The following is a 16,880-nucleotide window of genomic DNA, read 5'->3' as shown; positions in this document are numbered from 1 at the left end:
CATAGTGACTACGGTTAATAATATTATATTGCTTACAGGAAAGTAGCTAATAAAGTAAGTCTTAAAAGTTCTGATCACAAGGGAAAACTGTATGACTGTGTGTGGCGAGGGATGTTAACTAGTCTGAGCATGACGATCGTTTTGCAGTATATAAAAATACCCAGTCATCATATGGCACATCTGAAATTAATATGGGAATGTTACCTCAATTTAGAAAAAGAGCACAAAGGGGGCAAAAGAGTACCCACGTTCTTGCTCTGCCACTGAGTCAGAACAGGAGGTGAGGACAGGAGGAGGCGGGACCTAGAAAGCAGTCATTCCTCCCAAGGAGTAGAGTGGAGCATGAAAAGGAATGAAAACAGATGGGCAGGAGGGGAGCGGAGCTGTGGGAGGCCGTGTCAGGGGATTCCTCGAGAAGTTAGGGCAGTCTGGCCATGCAGCGTGGGTGCTGAGCCAACAGAATATGGGGTGTGGTCGATACCAGGAGGCAGAGGCCGATGCAGAAACCCGGGGTCTGATGGCCTTGCTCATGGAAGCCTGGGCCCGAGCCCACGGCCAAGGCAGAGAACATATCAGAGAACAGGGAGGGCTTCTTTGTCTGGAAGGTCATTCATCCCAGAGCTCAAGAGACTCCAGCTGTGGAGACCCTTGTGCAGAGGTAGCTAAGGGCAGGGCACGCTCCAGGCTGTGCTGATGGACATGCACTGAAAATCATAGGAGCCCTCAGGCTGTTAGTTTTGTCTCTTTGGGTTATGGTTAGGTGTTTTTGTTTGTTTTGCTTTTATTCTGGTTTCTTATGTCCTATCTGGAAACCAAGGTGTTAGACATGGTGGGGTCCACCCACTTCTGATGCGGTTGTCAACTGGAAGGGGCAAAATAATTCTCTCATGTCACGATGCAGAGACAGCAATGGGCAGGGGCTGGCCAGGCCCCCAGGAGGACCAGGTACAGTCCACACTGGAAAGAGGGGCAAAAGAGGAAGAAGCGGAGCCATAACCATGAGAGAAAGGCCGAAGAGAGGAGACAGAGCCTCAGTTTATCACCCTGACAGAGAGGACTACTGCAAACCTGATGAAGTTTACCCCCAGAGGTTTGTTCTGTACCCCGAGAGGTGGAGCTCTCAGTATGGTGATAAATGCTTAACAGAACATTCAAGAAAAGAAACGGAAGAACGAAATGCAAGAAAGAAATGCTAAGTTGGAACACTCACGCATACCATGGTGTAAATACTCCTCCTTCAGTTGATTTCAAGCTACCAACACGAAGGCAACTGACTTACAACATTTCTAAAAATTTAACATTTGCTTCCTGCTATGAACTGATGCCAGGGGACTAGGGACAAGTTCCTTGACCTCACCACCACTCACAGGTCTCCCAGAACACACTGTGCCTGACTCGCAACACATGCCCAGCTCAGCTCAAGAAAACGCCCTTCCCAGCCTCACAGGTAAAAGATGAGTCAATTCTACCTCCTCCTCCAGTGGCTGCCCTCTGTCTTCTAGAGCTGGGGCATTCAGACTTCCACTTACATAATCACCTACGTGTTTGTTAAAAATACCCTGTCCTGTACAAACTTACAAGCAGCTGATAAATAAGATCCAATACACGGCATAGTGGTTTAGAAAACAATACTCTATTATCAAAGTTGCTAAGAGACTAGATTTTAATTGTTCCTGTCTCCGAGAAAGAAATGGTCATTATGTGACGTGATAGAGGTGTAGCAATCATATTGCAGTATAAATGGATCAGATCAACACAGGGTATGCCTTTATTTTAGGCAATTATATCTCAAACTTTTTTTTTAATTAAAAAAAAATTTACCCTTTCTAGGTCCTCCAAGATATTTAACCCTTTGTATCTGGGATAGGCAGGTGTACCCAGGCTCTGGAAACAGTGCCCCAAGAATACCCACCACCACGATTGAAACACGGCCTAGGTTCCCACAGCCCACGTCACAGGGAGGAGCAGTGTGGTGAGAGAGCTGTTTAGCAGGAAGGGGGCCACCTTGGACAGTGCTGGAGGCCTGCCCCATGCTCCTCTAACCTGTCCACTTAGCCTTGGCCAGGTTGAGTTTTGAGCTTTGGAGCTTCCTGAAAGCAGAGGCTTTTGCTTCTTTGTAGCCATCAGAAGTAGAAATGATGATGTTTAACCACACAGTTCCTCCTCTCCCTCCACCATAACTGAACGGTGTGACCTTGGACAGCTCACTGAGCCTCTGTGGGCCCCAGTATCCTTGTTTGTAAAGTGGACATATAAACCTGAGATTCGATGTGCGGGTGAAGTGAGTTAGCAGTGTGGGCACGTGGTTTGTCCTGTGTGAGAGTTTGCTAAATCTATCACCACACAGTTGTTGACTAAAACCATATAGCCCTTGAGCTTCAGTGTCTCCATCTTCGAAACAAGCAATGATGTAGTGATGTTAACAGCAACAATAATAGCCTCCTTGCACACTGTCCAGGCTTACTGTAAGAATACAGTGAGATAATGGAGTGAAGGACTATCAACTATAGGTCACCATGGAAATAAAATTTGTGCCATTGCTATGAATTTGAGGCATTCCCATTTGTTTGCCCATGCTGTGTGGTGGTAGACAGAAGCAGTGACCTCTCTGAACCTCTCTCCTCTCCTGTCATGGGGAGCTTCTGGCAGAGCATTCCATCTGTTAGGTGACATAATACCAGTCAACAGTTTCAAACCCTGCGTTTACACTGGAATCTTCTGGAAAGGGCCCAGGGGTCTTTCTTTCAATGCCCAGGTACCAGTTGACCCTTCCCTGAACCAATTCTTCTGAGTCTCCAGAGACAAGGCAAAAGGGTTGGTACTTTAAAGATGTTCCCCTGTATGCATGTTCTAAAGTAAACCCTGGATTCAAAGCCACTGATGTCCATGGAGCAGATTTGTAAACTGCAAAACACTGTGTACAATTTATGGGTGTTTTTGATTGTTATTAATTGATTGATGATCTTTTAAGGAACTAGTTCCTCTGAAAATCAGGCCAACGGGTATTTTCCACCATGTGTCCAAAGTGTGCACTGGCTGGGGAGAATTGAAACTCGCCCAATTCTTATTCTTGCCTTCAAGCCAAGCAGGCTGAGCAAAAACAAACCTCCCTCACATCAAAGATGCTCCTGGGAGAATGTGGTGATGTGTGGACTTGGTATAACGGGATTTGGGTGCAATGCCTCTCGCCACGAGGAAGCCTTTGGGGCTTTGTTTTAAGTGACTGCAGTGCAGAGGTGTGTGTATCACAGTGACTTACCCTGATTAGGTGAAGAGTTGGATCTTTCTCCTATGCGGCACCCATTGGGCAGATGTTCTCTCTTGCTAACTGTCTACCTGTTAGAAGCTACAGCTGTCATCATGCATAGCACATGACTTCCCTTTAGTGCATGTTAATCAGAGCACAGTCTTCAAGAAATTCTTCCCTCATTAGAAACTCTGGGCTCTGGGAGAAGAGGGAGAGGAGGTCTCTGGAATCAGAGGTGTGCATTTTACATGTTGTTGTTCTACTTAGTAACAGCTTTCACACAACCATGTTCCAACGCAACTGCCAGGTACTTCTGTGGTAACATTTTATGTTGACAGAATTCTCTTGTGGAAAGTTCAAGATGTTTCCTTCCAAAGGATAGCTCAAAATAGGAAAATAAGTTGGAAACCTGTTTGAGTACCTGCAAAATATGAACTGGATACTTGCAGTGATAAAAAGTGGTCATAACTTAGGATGATCACATGAGCCAAGGTCCTGCTATGGAAGTTCACAGAAAAATGTGTAACTGTGTTGGCTGGTCTATGAGAAGATAAGGAGTTGACTGTTGTGGGTGCATGTTTGCAGACAGCACAGGAAGGATTTTATCTCACCACCCTCAAGCCAGGGTTCTCTGAGCAGCACTTCTCAAACTTACAAGGTCTGTGAGAGGGACTCTCACTAAGCTTGTTCTAAGTCTAGTATTTCTTAAGTCAACAGAGGACCATTCACCTGTATACTGGGATTTATCCTTGTTAGTCTTGGCCTGTGTCTTACCTTTAAGGACTCATTGATTCATTTATTCACTCTACAACAGTCATTGACTATTGCTTTGGGCAGAACTTTTTAGTGGCCTAAATCTTGAGCGTGGTATGAATGCCTAATCCTCCTGCTGCTCTTCTCACCCTGAGCAAATTATATCACCTGTCTAATCTATCTTTTTCCAGACTAAACGTTGGCTTTCTGTACTGGGCAGGCAAGCTAGCCTCCTGGAAATCAAAGGGTGCATGTGGGTTCTCTCCCTGCATTTTTCCTTTGGGTCAGAGGGGACAGCAGATAAGGCGACCCAAGGGGCAGAGTGTCCCAACCTAGTGGGCTCCCAAGAAAACCACTGATATACACATCCAAAAATGTACCATATGATTCAATTTCTCTAAAGTCCAAAAGTAAGCAAAACTCATGTATAGTGGCAGAAACCAAAACAATCTTTCCTACTGGAAGGGTCAAGTAGAGACTGGGAGGAGACATCAAGGGAATTCTAGGGAGCTGTTAGTGCCCTTTTTTTTCCTTGGTTGTGGCATAGACATACTCGCTCTTTGAGAATTTATTAAGCAGGAATATTTAGAATTTGTGCAAGTCATGTATGTGACTGTCTTTACAAAAATCTTTGGCTGGGTCCTGCTTGTCCACGGAAGCTGGGCTTGCAGGAATGAAGTAGGTCTTGAGAATTCCTGCCTGGCAAGCTAGGTCTATTTCTAGAATCCGAGTCCAAAGTCTGAATAGAAGAGAACAGAAGTGAATAGAACTGTGTAGACAACAGCAGCAATTGAGGAAGGATAGAATGGAGACTATATTCATTTTAGTGTTTTGTGAACCAAAAAGAGACAATTCCCTTTGAGATTTCCTAAGACCTCCTAGAATCTGGGTATTGGCCACACACACTTTCTGATGCCTTGAAACCCTGTGCCCTGGAATCAAACATACGCATAGTGGTGTTATTCTGGCATTTCAATTATGATTTTCCAACTCACAGCTCAGTTCTAAGGAAGCAATCCTCGCTGTTACCTTTGACCACATATTTTGGTTTTCCCCACCACTCCCCACTCCTCCCACTGGCCACTAACCCTTTTTATAGCCGGCAGACTCTAACTTAGGGATAAATTGGGATTTTTGTCTCTCCGAGTCCATTCTACCTCTGCAAGCAGGATCTTGATAAAGGGCTCTTCTAACTTCCCCTACACCCCATGTGGCTGGAACACTCAAGAGGGTCCACAGCCAACTTTTATGATGGTGGCAAATGGTGGCCAGTGGTTCCAATATTTGGAATCCAATTAGGAAAGAGCCAGCTCCACCCCACCCTTGCCTGAGAACACTTATCTTGGCTTCACTCTTCACTAGCTCCTTGGGTGTGCCTGCGGTTTACAAATGCAGGAGTTGGAATTAAAGGCCAGGTCTATAGCCAGTCAGCACTCCACACCTTGCTTGTGAGTTCCTTGGCTTCCTCACTTTGGAAGCCTCCAAGCGTCTCCTATCTTTAAAACTCGTACCCCATCTCTGAACGAAACCTGTATTTAGAAGAGTTTCTTTGTGCCAGGATCAGCATGCCAGGAACAATAAGCAATCATAGCATCTAGTCCTATCTGCTCTCACGCAGCACCCCATCCAGGCACTTCTTTTGCAAAATACATGGAGCCTTGGTTGGGCAGAGCTGTTTGGATGGCATCTGACCTCGCCCAAAAGGTGTGATTTATAGCATGCACCAAGCACTTTGATGCAGTGCCCAAAAGAACAGAGAAGTCTAACTGAAAGGATACAGACTTTCCTTAGCCAGTGGGCTGAATGTCATCACCAAGCCTCGGTGAGATCACCAGATCTGCAGTACAAAGAAATCTTCCCAGGCTCTAGATCCTGGGGTTACAAGGAGGGCTGAGGCCGAGGCGACAGCTGTGAGCCCTGTCTCTCCCGTCCCTGGGCCCGTGCCCACAGAGGCGTGTGTGGTGCTCAGCTAGGGTAGGCCAGCCCTGTTGTGGCCACGGCCTCGCCGTAGAAGGGGCCCAGTGCACCATCCGCTGCAGACTGCTGCAAGTCGGGTGATGTATCAGATGCCCTCGTGTTGACCAAGTTTCTTTCTCCTGACAGCACGGAACTGACAGTTTTCTAGACCTCTCTGTACTTCAGTGTCTTCATCTGTAGAAAGGGGATGGATGATAGTCACCTAGGCTACGCGTGGGGCTGTTGTGAAGGTGGGTGGAATGTAAAGTATCTAAATCCATAGCACAGGACCTAGAGCATAGACAGTGCTCGTTAGCATCAGGCATGATTTTAACCCCATTTTGAGCCTTGAACAGTTGGTTTAAATCAGGTGACCCTAAATGATAAGCTGGAGCAGGCAGTTTACAATATGCAGTCTGGGAAAGGGAGAGGGGGGCCTTGGAAAGGAATCCTGGGGAGTGACTGGAATGTCCCCAAAGAAAGGAGCTTTACTGCACCAGGACCCTCAATAGAAGTGAGTCATCTGCTGGGGTGTCTGTGCCCCAAACTGTTTCACTAAGATTTCTATTTTTGAGTATGTCTCAGGGATTGGAGCAGGTGCCTAAGTCTTCAAGTCGTGTATTTAGTGAGATCCACTTGGCAGGCTGGGAGCCACCCTCTGGCCTGGAGGGATGAACAGGGGCTGGTGTTTCAGGCTTCATCAGATAATACTCAGTCGTTTCAGCCTTTCCAAGCTGGGCAGCCTTGCCCTTGGATGGCCTTCTCGTGCTTTAAAAATGTCCACTAAATTTTAAGGAATATGTACGCCATGGGTTTCCAAGAATTTACACTTAAGTTTGTCAAATCCATTGTTTTCGGAGCGTTGTTTAGAGCCCAACAAGACGAATGAGCGTTTTTCAAAAGTCTTGAAAAGTCCTTTTTTCTTATAAGTACAGTTAGAGGCTTTGAAAGTTGTTCCCAGGGTAAAAAAAATATATGTATATTCATAATAAATTGCTCAAAACACTCAAGCCCTGAAAGTTCAAACTTTACTTAATTCTCCAAACCCAAGGGACTCGAAATATTACTTAGGGTTTGTCATCTCTTGTTTATGGGGCTTTTCCAAGGGGGAGAAAGAAACCACAGGGAGGTTCACTAGAGTTCACTGGGTGGTTTGGGGGCATATCCATAGCCCAGAAGACTTCTAGAACCTTCTCTGCCTGAACCTCCAAAGGAAACCATCCCAGCCTCCACCTTGGTGGCATGAGCAAAGCCATGTGGGGGCTGTACAGGGTATACTGGCTTTTCAAACTGGCTTAGTTTGTGCTGGTGGATCAAAGCCCTTCCAGAACAGTGCTTTCGTAGGTATGTGCCATGGAATGGACACTGGATTGTCAGGGACTGCAGAGTAGAAAGAGAACAATTTTTTCCAGTGTGTGTGCAGAGGAGACAACTGCCACCCTGCAGCCCTGGAGAACTGTCCACCGATGACCTCTAGTGGCGAAACTTCTCCCAGCAAGTGAGCACTGATGCTTCTGAGCCAAACCATCCGACCATGTTATATTTTCCTACATTCCTTTCCTCCCGTTTTGTCATTCACATTGAGCAAGGAGCAAGCACCAGTTTCAAACACCCAGAGCAAGTAGTGCATGTGTCTGCCCGGACTGTCATTTCAAATCAGCTGCCTGGTGCCTTCTCTTTCAGTGAACTTCTGATCATTTCCTGCAGACAGAGGAGAGAGCCAATATGAAGAGCAGCCTGGCCTCCACACTTATTTTCATTTTGCTACTTTTCCTGCACACTAATCTTCTGAATGGTAAGTAAGAGGCTGTGCTGTGCTCTTTCATTCCCTGAGGTGTTCACGGGTGGTGAGGCCATCACCGTCCTCTTGTGATGCAGATAGGAGCAAAGAAAATGATCCATGTCACTTGTTGCTATTAGTTGCAATCGTTGGGGCCTTCAAATTAATGAAAAAGTTTTAATTTAATGAATGCAAACTCTCATCCCAGTGTTCTCAATTCTGTGCCCATTCTGGGAGTGCAGTAAAACAGATCTACCAATGACAAGACCAGACAGTTCTAGTCCACATTATGGCAGTGATTAGTTAGTGTGGGACCTTGAGCCAATGAACCAGTCTCTCTGGATTTGCATGTTTTCAAAGAGAGTACTGTTTCCTTCAAGTCACGTGAAACAATGAGTATGAAAACGAGAGACAGAAGGGATTGCTGTGTAAGTGGTGCGGAGCCCAGTACGTGTGCCTCCAGGGGAAATGACACTCACAGCTGAGCTCTGTGTGTCCACCCTGTGGAGTCCTGAATGTGTGTATGTTTGTAGATACTTGTGTGTACTTTAACTTCTCCTTAGGTGCCTGGTTGCAAATGTTCGCTAGGTACCAGTGTTAAGTATCTCTCTATGCACACTGTGTGTGTCTGTGCGAGACAGTAGGTGCGCCTGTAAGTATGTACCTGTGGCTGTTTCAGAAGTATGTGTGTGTGTGTGTGTGTGTGTACCTGTGTACTGTGTCTATGCGGTGGCCCTGCATCCGTGTACAATTTCTGGGGAAGGGTGAGACAGGCCATTAATTTAGCCATTGCCCCTGAAGTGGGTAACAGGAACATTTGATTAATTGTAATTTCACAACTTTACCTTCGCTCTTGAGTGCCCTAGAGGTACTGAAGAATGAGTGAAATGTAAGAGAGAAACTTTCAGAGAAAAGGATGAGGGAAAGCAGCTTCCTCCTGAACCACAGGAAAACTTTAAGTGCTTTAAGCACACATAATCAGCAGCTGCCCTCGTGGGCTTCCCAGATTCTCATTATTAAGCCACAGGGTTTAAGGGACTTTAAAAAAACAACAAAAAAAGCTCTACCCAATCACAACAACAACAAAAAATCAACAAATTTCACTTCAACTTTTGAGTCTCCTGAAGAAATTCTCTCTGGAGGAGAAGCCGTGAGACAGCTATTGGCACAGCTGTCACCAGGCTGGCTGGCCCGTGTCAACTTGGGGGGCTGGCAGCTGGCGTGTGTTTAAGTCCAGCTGCTACTCTCAGCTTGTGCCTGTCACACTGGGAAACTCTTCCTTCTGCACTGTTTCATGCTGCCTCTTCCCATCCATATTCTCCTCCACACTTGCTCTTTCTGAGCTGCTGCTCAGCTAGTTCTGGCCCAGCAGCCAGCATGAGGGATGGTAGGATGAAGCTGTAAGAAAATAGACACCCCCAAAACCTGCTGAGACCAACCCCTAAGCATTCTCATCTCTGTTCCAGGTTTCCCAGACGAAACACTGGGGCATCTACTGCAGCCTTAAGGGGAGGTCACCTGAGGTGGATATGTGGGCAGGGTGAGGCCCCCCAGTTCAGTAGCATCAGGGTAAACTGTCAGGGTCACCAGGGTCACTCTTTCTGCCCTTGAACCTGACAGGTAAGGAAGAGAGGAAATGACACACCTGTTTAGAGCTTTGGGGGTTCAGTAACTAAAAACTCCACCCTCTTGTCATCTCCTCTTTATACCACCTGGCTTCCAGCTGGGGCCAGATGCAGCTCTTAGAAAAGAATGATATTTCCTAATAGTAGAGGAGCTCCCACTTCCATTCCCCCCAAAAAGAGTCAAGGAGTTCCAAAAAAGTCCCCTTCCACCACCCAAACACACCTAAGGAAAGAGGTGGAAAGAAAAGGGGCCTACGAACCAAGATTCAGAATGGGGGCCAGGTAAGGGTGGAGAGAGAGACTCTGGAGTGAGATGGGTCATAGGTCAAAGGTGAATGGGCTCTAGGCAAAGTGAAGAGGGAAGAGAAGAGAAGGCGAGATGGGAAAGACCCAGAGGGACAGCCCAAGTGAAGGGCGGGTTAGTGATCCAGGAAGAGAGCAGAAGCTCAAAAGTAGAGTGACTCGTGTGGGAGTGGGAGAAAGATGGAGCTTGGGGAGCAGAGGAGAACTGGGAGGCCTCTCTCGCTGGCCTGGGGAGTGACTCTATGGGATGGCGACGCCAATCCAGACATACGCATCTCTCTCTCCTGACAGTCACTGTCTGCTGGAGTTTCACAATCACTGGTGGTAGGTGCTGGCATGTCCCCTCACAGCACACACGCCAACCGCCACCCTCACCGCCACACACTGCAAGACGCTCTCTAAGGTCCTGCCAACACAGGGCAGGATCACTGGATGCTGACACGCTGGCCTTTCTGCCAACTCACCCATCCCCATCACTAACCTGGTCCCATCAGTCTGCTTCTGCCACCAGCGGTCGTCGCATGGTTCAGTGTACCTTAATATTGAATCCAGCCCTTTCTGGCTTTTTCTAGGACAGTCACCTCCTGGAAAACCTGAAATCTCTAAATGCCGTTCTCCTGAAAAGGAGACCTTCACCTGCTGGTGGAAGCCGGGGGCAGACGGAGGACTTCCTACCAATTACACACTGACTTATCACAAGGAAGGGTAAAGTGTCCTAGCAAGCCCCACGTGAGAGCGAGAGCGCTCTGAGAAACACTGGTGCTCAGTTAGAGTGATTGAAGCTCCCTAAGTTGACACCAGCTTGTGCTATAGGGGAAAGTCCGCATCTGTGTGGCCTGCAAGTGTCCTGGAGGAGACGCCTCAGCACACCTGAGCTCCTCTGTCACCAGGTTACAAAAAGCAGTGGCCCTGGGCCTTGTCAGAGTTTAGGCTGCAACCTACAATCACATCTAAGTGTTTCCTAAGGCTTGTTAGCTAGAGAGGCTCATTGATGAAACATGCCACTTATTATTTATTTTCACGAGCATTACTTTTGCAGCCTCAGAGGGTTATCGTGTGATCCTGGACAACCTCGGCTCCTTAGCTTTTCAAACTTCTTTCATGTCCACAAAACTAAAGAGGCCTATGAGGAGAGGAAGGTGACGATTCGTCTTTAGCAAATGGACGGTTCAAGTTCCCTGATCTCCCGGGGAACATGTGACGTGCACGAGGACTAAGTGAGGTTGTCCCTGAGTGAGATTTTCGTACACTCACAATGAGACCCCCCTGGAAATCCCGGGAGAGCCATATCCTTACCGAGGGAAGAAAACATTTACTGGTAGCAACAGCTGGCCCACTTCCCACTGGTGCACTTTCTTTTAGTACACAAAGCTGTCATCCCTTCTGGGACCCAGAGGTATATCATGTAAACAGATTTCACTCAAACTGGCAACCGAAATCAAATAAACTGGGCAGTGTGACTTGTGCTCAGAACCCCTAAATGGGAGCAGCCTGATGAGTGACCGCAGCCTGAAATAGCTCCTCCCACGGCCACTTCACTCCATCGCTGACTCAGGGCAATCTGCAATATGCTGACACCAGATTTCATCCTCTTGAGTCCTTTTTTTTTTAATGAAATGTAAATTCAACACACATTTGCAATATGCACCGTGTGTGGCCCCTGCTATGTGTGCAATGGAAAGTCCCATTTCCTGCACACCACCTGGTAGGCATTGAAAGCTCAATGACAAGGCGTGCATATCAGGAGGCCTACATGAGGCTATTCAAGGGGAGGGTCGATGAGAAGCCCGTTATAGAAGCCCTAAAGTAAGCCTTGGAATCCCCCCGCCCCCCTGCACGTTCTGCCCTGTCTCCTCCTCAGGCTGAAATGGGCAAGGCATAGAAGCTTGGGGTGCTCTTCTTCAACTTTAGTTTCCACATGTGCGATGCCTGACCCCCACCCCCAAATCCACTGATGTGGTTTTATCTAGAAAACAACTGACCTCTTCTCTCTATTTTCTTCTTCACTCCTAATATATTCATTACAGAGATGTACTCACCCATGAATGTCCAGACTACAAATTCAGTGGTCCCAACTCCTGTTACTTTGACAAGAAGCACACCTCCATATGGACATTATACATCATCACAGTAAATGCCACAAACCAGATGGGAAGCAGTGCCTCAGATCCCCACTACGTAGACGTGACATACATAGGTGAGTGAAGGACAGCACTGAGGAATGTGTCACTCCATTGTGGACCTGCCCATACAGACATGCTTGAGTCTTCCTGAATTCAGTATCCTTGTCAGCTGTGCATTTTAAGTCAATTGATGTAGTCTTTTGAGACAATAAGACTGGCATCTAGGGGCCTTGTTTTTCGTGTTTTCACCTGATCCTTCTTCCCATCCCCTTGTACCCAACAGGAATATTCTACTCACACTTCCCTTATCACACCTTCCTGCCAGTCCTCCTCCTACACACCACTGTCTCCCTCTCCCTTGACAAGCTGGGACTTCCTTTCTCTGTCCCCATGAAAGACAGCAGTCTCAGAAGTTCATCTGGCTCCATAACCACAGAAATTGTTCCAACTGTTTTGCCCCAAGTTCAATTCTCAGTATATACATGCTTCTTAGCAACTGGAGTTATTTTTTTTTTAAATAAAGAATTTAGGGAGTAAATAATTGTTGCTTGAATAGCAAGGCCAAGATCACAAGTACAATGTTTGGAGAAGTCATCAGCAAAGTAAAACAAAGTCAACCAGAAAACTGCTCCTGGCTCTGCATGGTCAACATTGAGCTGCAGAGTAATGAGACCCAGCTGCAGTGACCTTAATGATATAATAGGGAAGGGCACCTCCCTATTGCCTACAGGTTGCGTCAGCAACATCACTTCATGCCTGACCAGGGAGGCAGAAGCTGGGATCTGACCCACATGGCGCAGCAGACCTCTCCTGTCTCTCCCACTGCTCCCGCAGCAATGTATTTCAGTCAGTCTGCCTGTTCTGCTCTCCACTTCCCTATATATGTAATAGGGAAGACAAAGAGAATTGGCCAGGACTGGGTTCAGCCTCATCTAGAGTAATAACCCACAGAATGACTAATTAGGCTCAAGGTCACCCAAGTCTTCCTGATTTATCTACCATTACCTCCAAAAAAATCCAGGCTAGGACTCCCAAGTATTCACTTGCATAACTTCCGCTGGCATGTTATCAGAGGTTGATCCTATAAAACTAGAAAAGCTTCCAACACCAACCAGTACATACTTGAATATTTTCTCCCCCAACAAGTCATTGGAATGAGCTTGGGGGTGGAGATTAAATTTGATCTTCGCTTAAGAAAACCAGAAAGGTAGCTGGCTAATTAGAATAAAACAATTTGCAATCAATTATATGTGTGATTTGAAATATGAAAGTCTATGTGAAATGTCTAATAATTTTATTTCCATCGGTTCTTTCTTGAGTTCCCTTGCCTGTGTATGTTAGACATTTAATATTTGAAGGCAAAACAGTGAAAGCAAGAGAGGTTCTGGAAAGAACCAGTGCAGTAATGAACACTATTTACCAAAAATGGAAAAGGGACCTCCAAAGAAAAGGATGCATTTAAAAAGTGAAATCCACAAGCGTAACAAATTCACATTGATTCAGGAAAACAGATTCTCTGAGGAAAGAATGTGTGTTGTACCATACTTTACGAAAGAATTTTTCAAAACAGTGTTTTGGAGTTCTTATGCAACCCCACAGCATATGGTATTGGTGAGAGCCAAAGAAATTCATTAAAAATTGGTTTTCTAACTGCAGTAATTTTCTCCCAGCTTGGCTCTAACTCAGGGATAATCTGGGGGTAAAGGAAAATCCCACAACAGGTCACTCAGAAGTAGATTGTGTTGTTGTTAATAATCAGGTACTTTGGAGACCCTTGAAAGCAGTGATTCTCATCTGGGGCTATTTTGCCTCCCATGGGAAGTGATTTTGTTTTTCAAAGATTTGTTTATGCATACAGAATTGGGGTACAGGCCTCAGGCCCAGGGGCAGTGAAAGGCTTCACCAGAGACAGAGTGGGGAGCAGAACAGGCCGACTGAGGAAGTACACTGCTAAGGGGAGCAGCGGGCGGATCAGGAGAGGTCTGCCACGCCATGTGTGTCACCTCCAGGGTGGGGATTGAACTCATGCTGAAATGGCTTTAGCTTTAGTGCTGAGTTTAACCCACTGCACCACCAGGGAGGGCCCTATTGTACTTTTTACTGAGTTGACATTGGTTGACACAACACTGTATGTGATTTAGCGGTATCACTTCACACCTTTTCAGATGTATGTTGTTACATACAACATGTATCTGTAATCACCACCAGAGCACCTGTAATCATCCCATTGTCCTGAGGCCCCTCTCTCTTGAACTCCCCACTCCTCAGCCTCTCCCTTTGACAGCCTGTTTTTGTGGTCAAATTTCTAGGGTTTTTTTGGGTTTAATTTCATCTATTTCTTGATTTTGTTCCTCTGCATCCCACATATAAGTGAAACAATTGCCTATTTGCCTTCCTCCTGACTGATTTCACTTAGCATAATCATCTGTTTTTATAGCTGAATAGTATTCCATGGTGTAAAAACACTATTAACAATAGACAAGTCATGGAAACAACCTAAGTGGCCGATGGATGAGTGAATTAAGAAGATGTGGTACATATTAGTGAATTTGAACCATAAAAGTGGAAATTTAAAGCACAGGGAGAGACCAAAAAATCAAAAAGGAAAAGAAAAGCCAACCAGGCTCTGTGGGGAGGGGCAGGCAAGTTGGATGCCTAGTCATGGGTGGAACTGCAAGTGTTGGTTTGAACTGGGCTCCTTTTAAGTTTATAACTCACTTGCACTTTTGTGCAAATATTTTTTTAATAGAGGCATTTCTCAGTATGTGTTAAACATAAAATGTGTATTAATTGCTTTTTGTTATGTAGGTAGGTACATATGAAACAATCACATCTAAGCATTAGGACTAGTAACAAAATTTTCTAAAGTTCATTTGTTAGGGAACTGTAGGTTATACCAGACCAAACTCTCAGGGGCACTCACAAGCCTGTATTTGAAGGAAACTGAGAGTAAGATCCTCCTTAATACTTTTTTGATTGTGTAAAAATGCCCATAACATAAAATTGACCATTTTAACCATTTAAAAGCATGTGACTCCAGTCTTTGGTTCTTGAGCAGTGTTGTGCAGCTCTCTCCACGGTCTTGTTCTAAATGCTTGCATCGTTCGAAATGCCAACTTCTTATCCAGCCCTCACCCTAGTGCAACTACTAACCCACTTCTGCCTCTATAGACATACCTGTTCTAGATATTTCATGTCAGAATCATATGTGTAGAAACACTTTGTGTCTAGTTTCTTCCATTCAACATCATGTTCTCAAGATTCATCCATGCTATAGCATGTGTAAGCATTTCCTTCCATTTTATGGCTCAGTAATGTTCCATTAGATGGACTAATGGATATTTGATTTCCAACTATTGGCTATTATGAATAGTGCTGCTATGAACGTTAGGTAAGTGCTCCTGTTTGAACGCCTGCTCTCAGTTCTTTTGGGTACATACATAGGAGTAGAATTCATGGGTGAAATGGTAATTCTGTATTTAACATTTTGAGTAACTTTCAGACTTTTTTCCATAGTGACTATACAACTTTAATTCCCACTAGCAATATAGGAGGGCTCCAATTTCTCCATATTCCTGCAGACACCTGTTACCTCTCCGCTTTTTAATTCTTACCATCCTCGTGAATGTAAATTGGTATGTTGTGGTAGTTTGACTTATTATTCCCAGCGATAAATGAGAGTGAGCATCTTTCATGGGAGTTCTGGCCATTTGTACTTCCCTAGAGCTTGCTCTATGGCCTCTTGTTTGTCTCAAACTAATCCCACCCTACTGACCAGCGCCTGGTATCAAATTGTCTCTTAACTATGATGGAGTAAAATGCCTCCAGGTCTTACTGTTCTGTATTCAAATACCACTTTCACTAAATTTGTGATCATGGTCAAGTAATTTTCTCTCTAAGTCTACATGGAAATGTTGGGAGGATTAAATCAAGCAAAACAGGGAAAGTATTTTACACAGGGCTGACACAAAGAAATGTTAAGTACCATTTTGCCAGTTTTGCTAGAATTTGGTAAGCATATATTGAATAAATCAGTAAGTCAAAGGCTGAGAAGGCCCCTGAATCATTATTACCAAAAAGTCCAATTTCTAGGCATATTTTAGTATTTTAATATCTGGGAGAGAGTATTTCATGCATATTAGAGAGTAATACATTTGAGCATAATATCTATCACAGAAATAAATGTATTTTTTTTATCTCAAAGCACTTACCTATTTGAGACTTCTTTCATGACAGAGTTTTATAACTTTTTTTTTTAATTTAAACATCTTGTTTATTTTTCCACAGTATAGGACTTCTCTCCTCGTGTCTGTCGCCATAGTTACCTCACAATTAAATATGATCATGCACAAAAGCTACCTGTGCTTGACTCTGAGGAGAAACTTGTTCCCTGATGAGGGCAATGGAATCCCTACCCTGTAATCTTTCTCTCTGACTCCCACTTGCAAACCTTAATTCAGTTTGTATCACCTGATTTCTGTTAGCATGGAAATGGCTTGGGTGGCTATCACAAAGTAGGGGCGGACATGCACAGAATGAAATCTCAACCACTTATTATTCTTAATCCCCTAATGTCATCTTCAGCACAAACATGATTAAGCACATACTAATAATGCAGACATGCTTATCTTCCAGGGGTTTACAATGGAGTTGGGAAGAGGGCAATGATAGATAGAAAATACCATTCATGATAGAAAAGGGTGGGACCAAATAAAGGGCACAAACAATGAATGCTACTCCAGTGTCTTTCATCTCTATAGTTGAACCAGACCCGCCGGTGAACCTGACCTTGGAAGTAAAACAGCCAGAAGACAGAAAACCGTATCTGTGGATGAAATGGCTTCCACCCACCCTGGTTGATGTAAGATCTGGTTGGCTCACACTCCAGTATGAAATTCGATTAAAACCAGAGAAGGCAGCCGAGTGGGAGGTAAGTCAACTAGAAGCTTTAAAAAGGAATCATGGGGCCCTCCCTGGTGGCGCAGCTGGTTAAAGCACAGCACTGAGAATCTAAAGCCACCTCCGCAATGAGTTTGATTCCCGCCTGTCCCGGAGGTGACCACATGGCGTGGCAGACCTCTCCTGACCCGCCC

General features: G+C 45.3%; 1 protein-coding gene across 3 annotated transcripts in view; it reads left to right on the top strand.

Moving 5' to 3' along the window:
* PRLR (prolactin receptor) overlaps window positions 1–16,880 on the top strand; it is a 134,400-nt gene that overhangs the window by 108,797 nt on the left and 8,723 nt on the right. For all 3 annotated transcript variants that reach the window (XM_004678090.2, XM_012721930.1, XM_012721931.1), the window contains exons 4-7: window positions 7,640–7,751; window positions 10,237–10,369; window positions 11,692–11,861; window positions 16,548–16,717. In XM_004678090.2, coding sequence (XP_004678147.1) covers window positions 7,682–7,751; window positions 10,237–10,369; window positions 11,692–11,861; window positions 16,548–16,717 — 543 coding nt within the window. In that variant the 5' untranslated portion in view covers window positions 7,640–7,681. The remainder of the gene's footprint in view (window positions 1–7,639; window positions 7,752–10,236; window positions 10,370–11,691; window positions 11,862–16,547; window positions 16,718–16,880) is intronic.

This window comes from Condylura cristata, unplaced genomic scaffold, assembly GCF_000260355.1.
Source record: "Condylura cristata isolate star-nosed mole 26May11 unplaced genomic scaffold, ConCri1.0 scaffold00007, whole genome shotgun sequence".
NCBI lineage: Eukaryota > Metazoa > Chordata > Mammalia > Eulipotyphla > Talpidae > Condylura > Condylura cristata.
The sequence above is the reverse complement of the archived record's forward strand: the minus strand, read 5'-3'. Positions and strand labels throughout refer to the sequence as shown.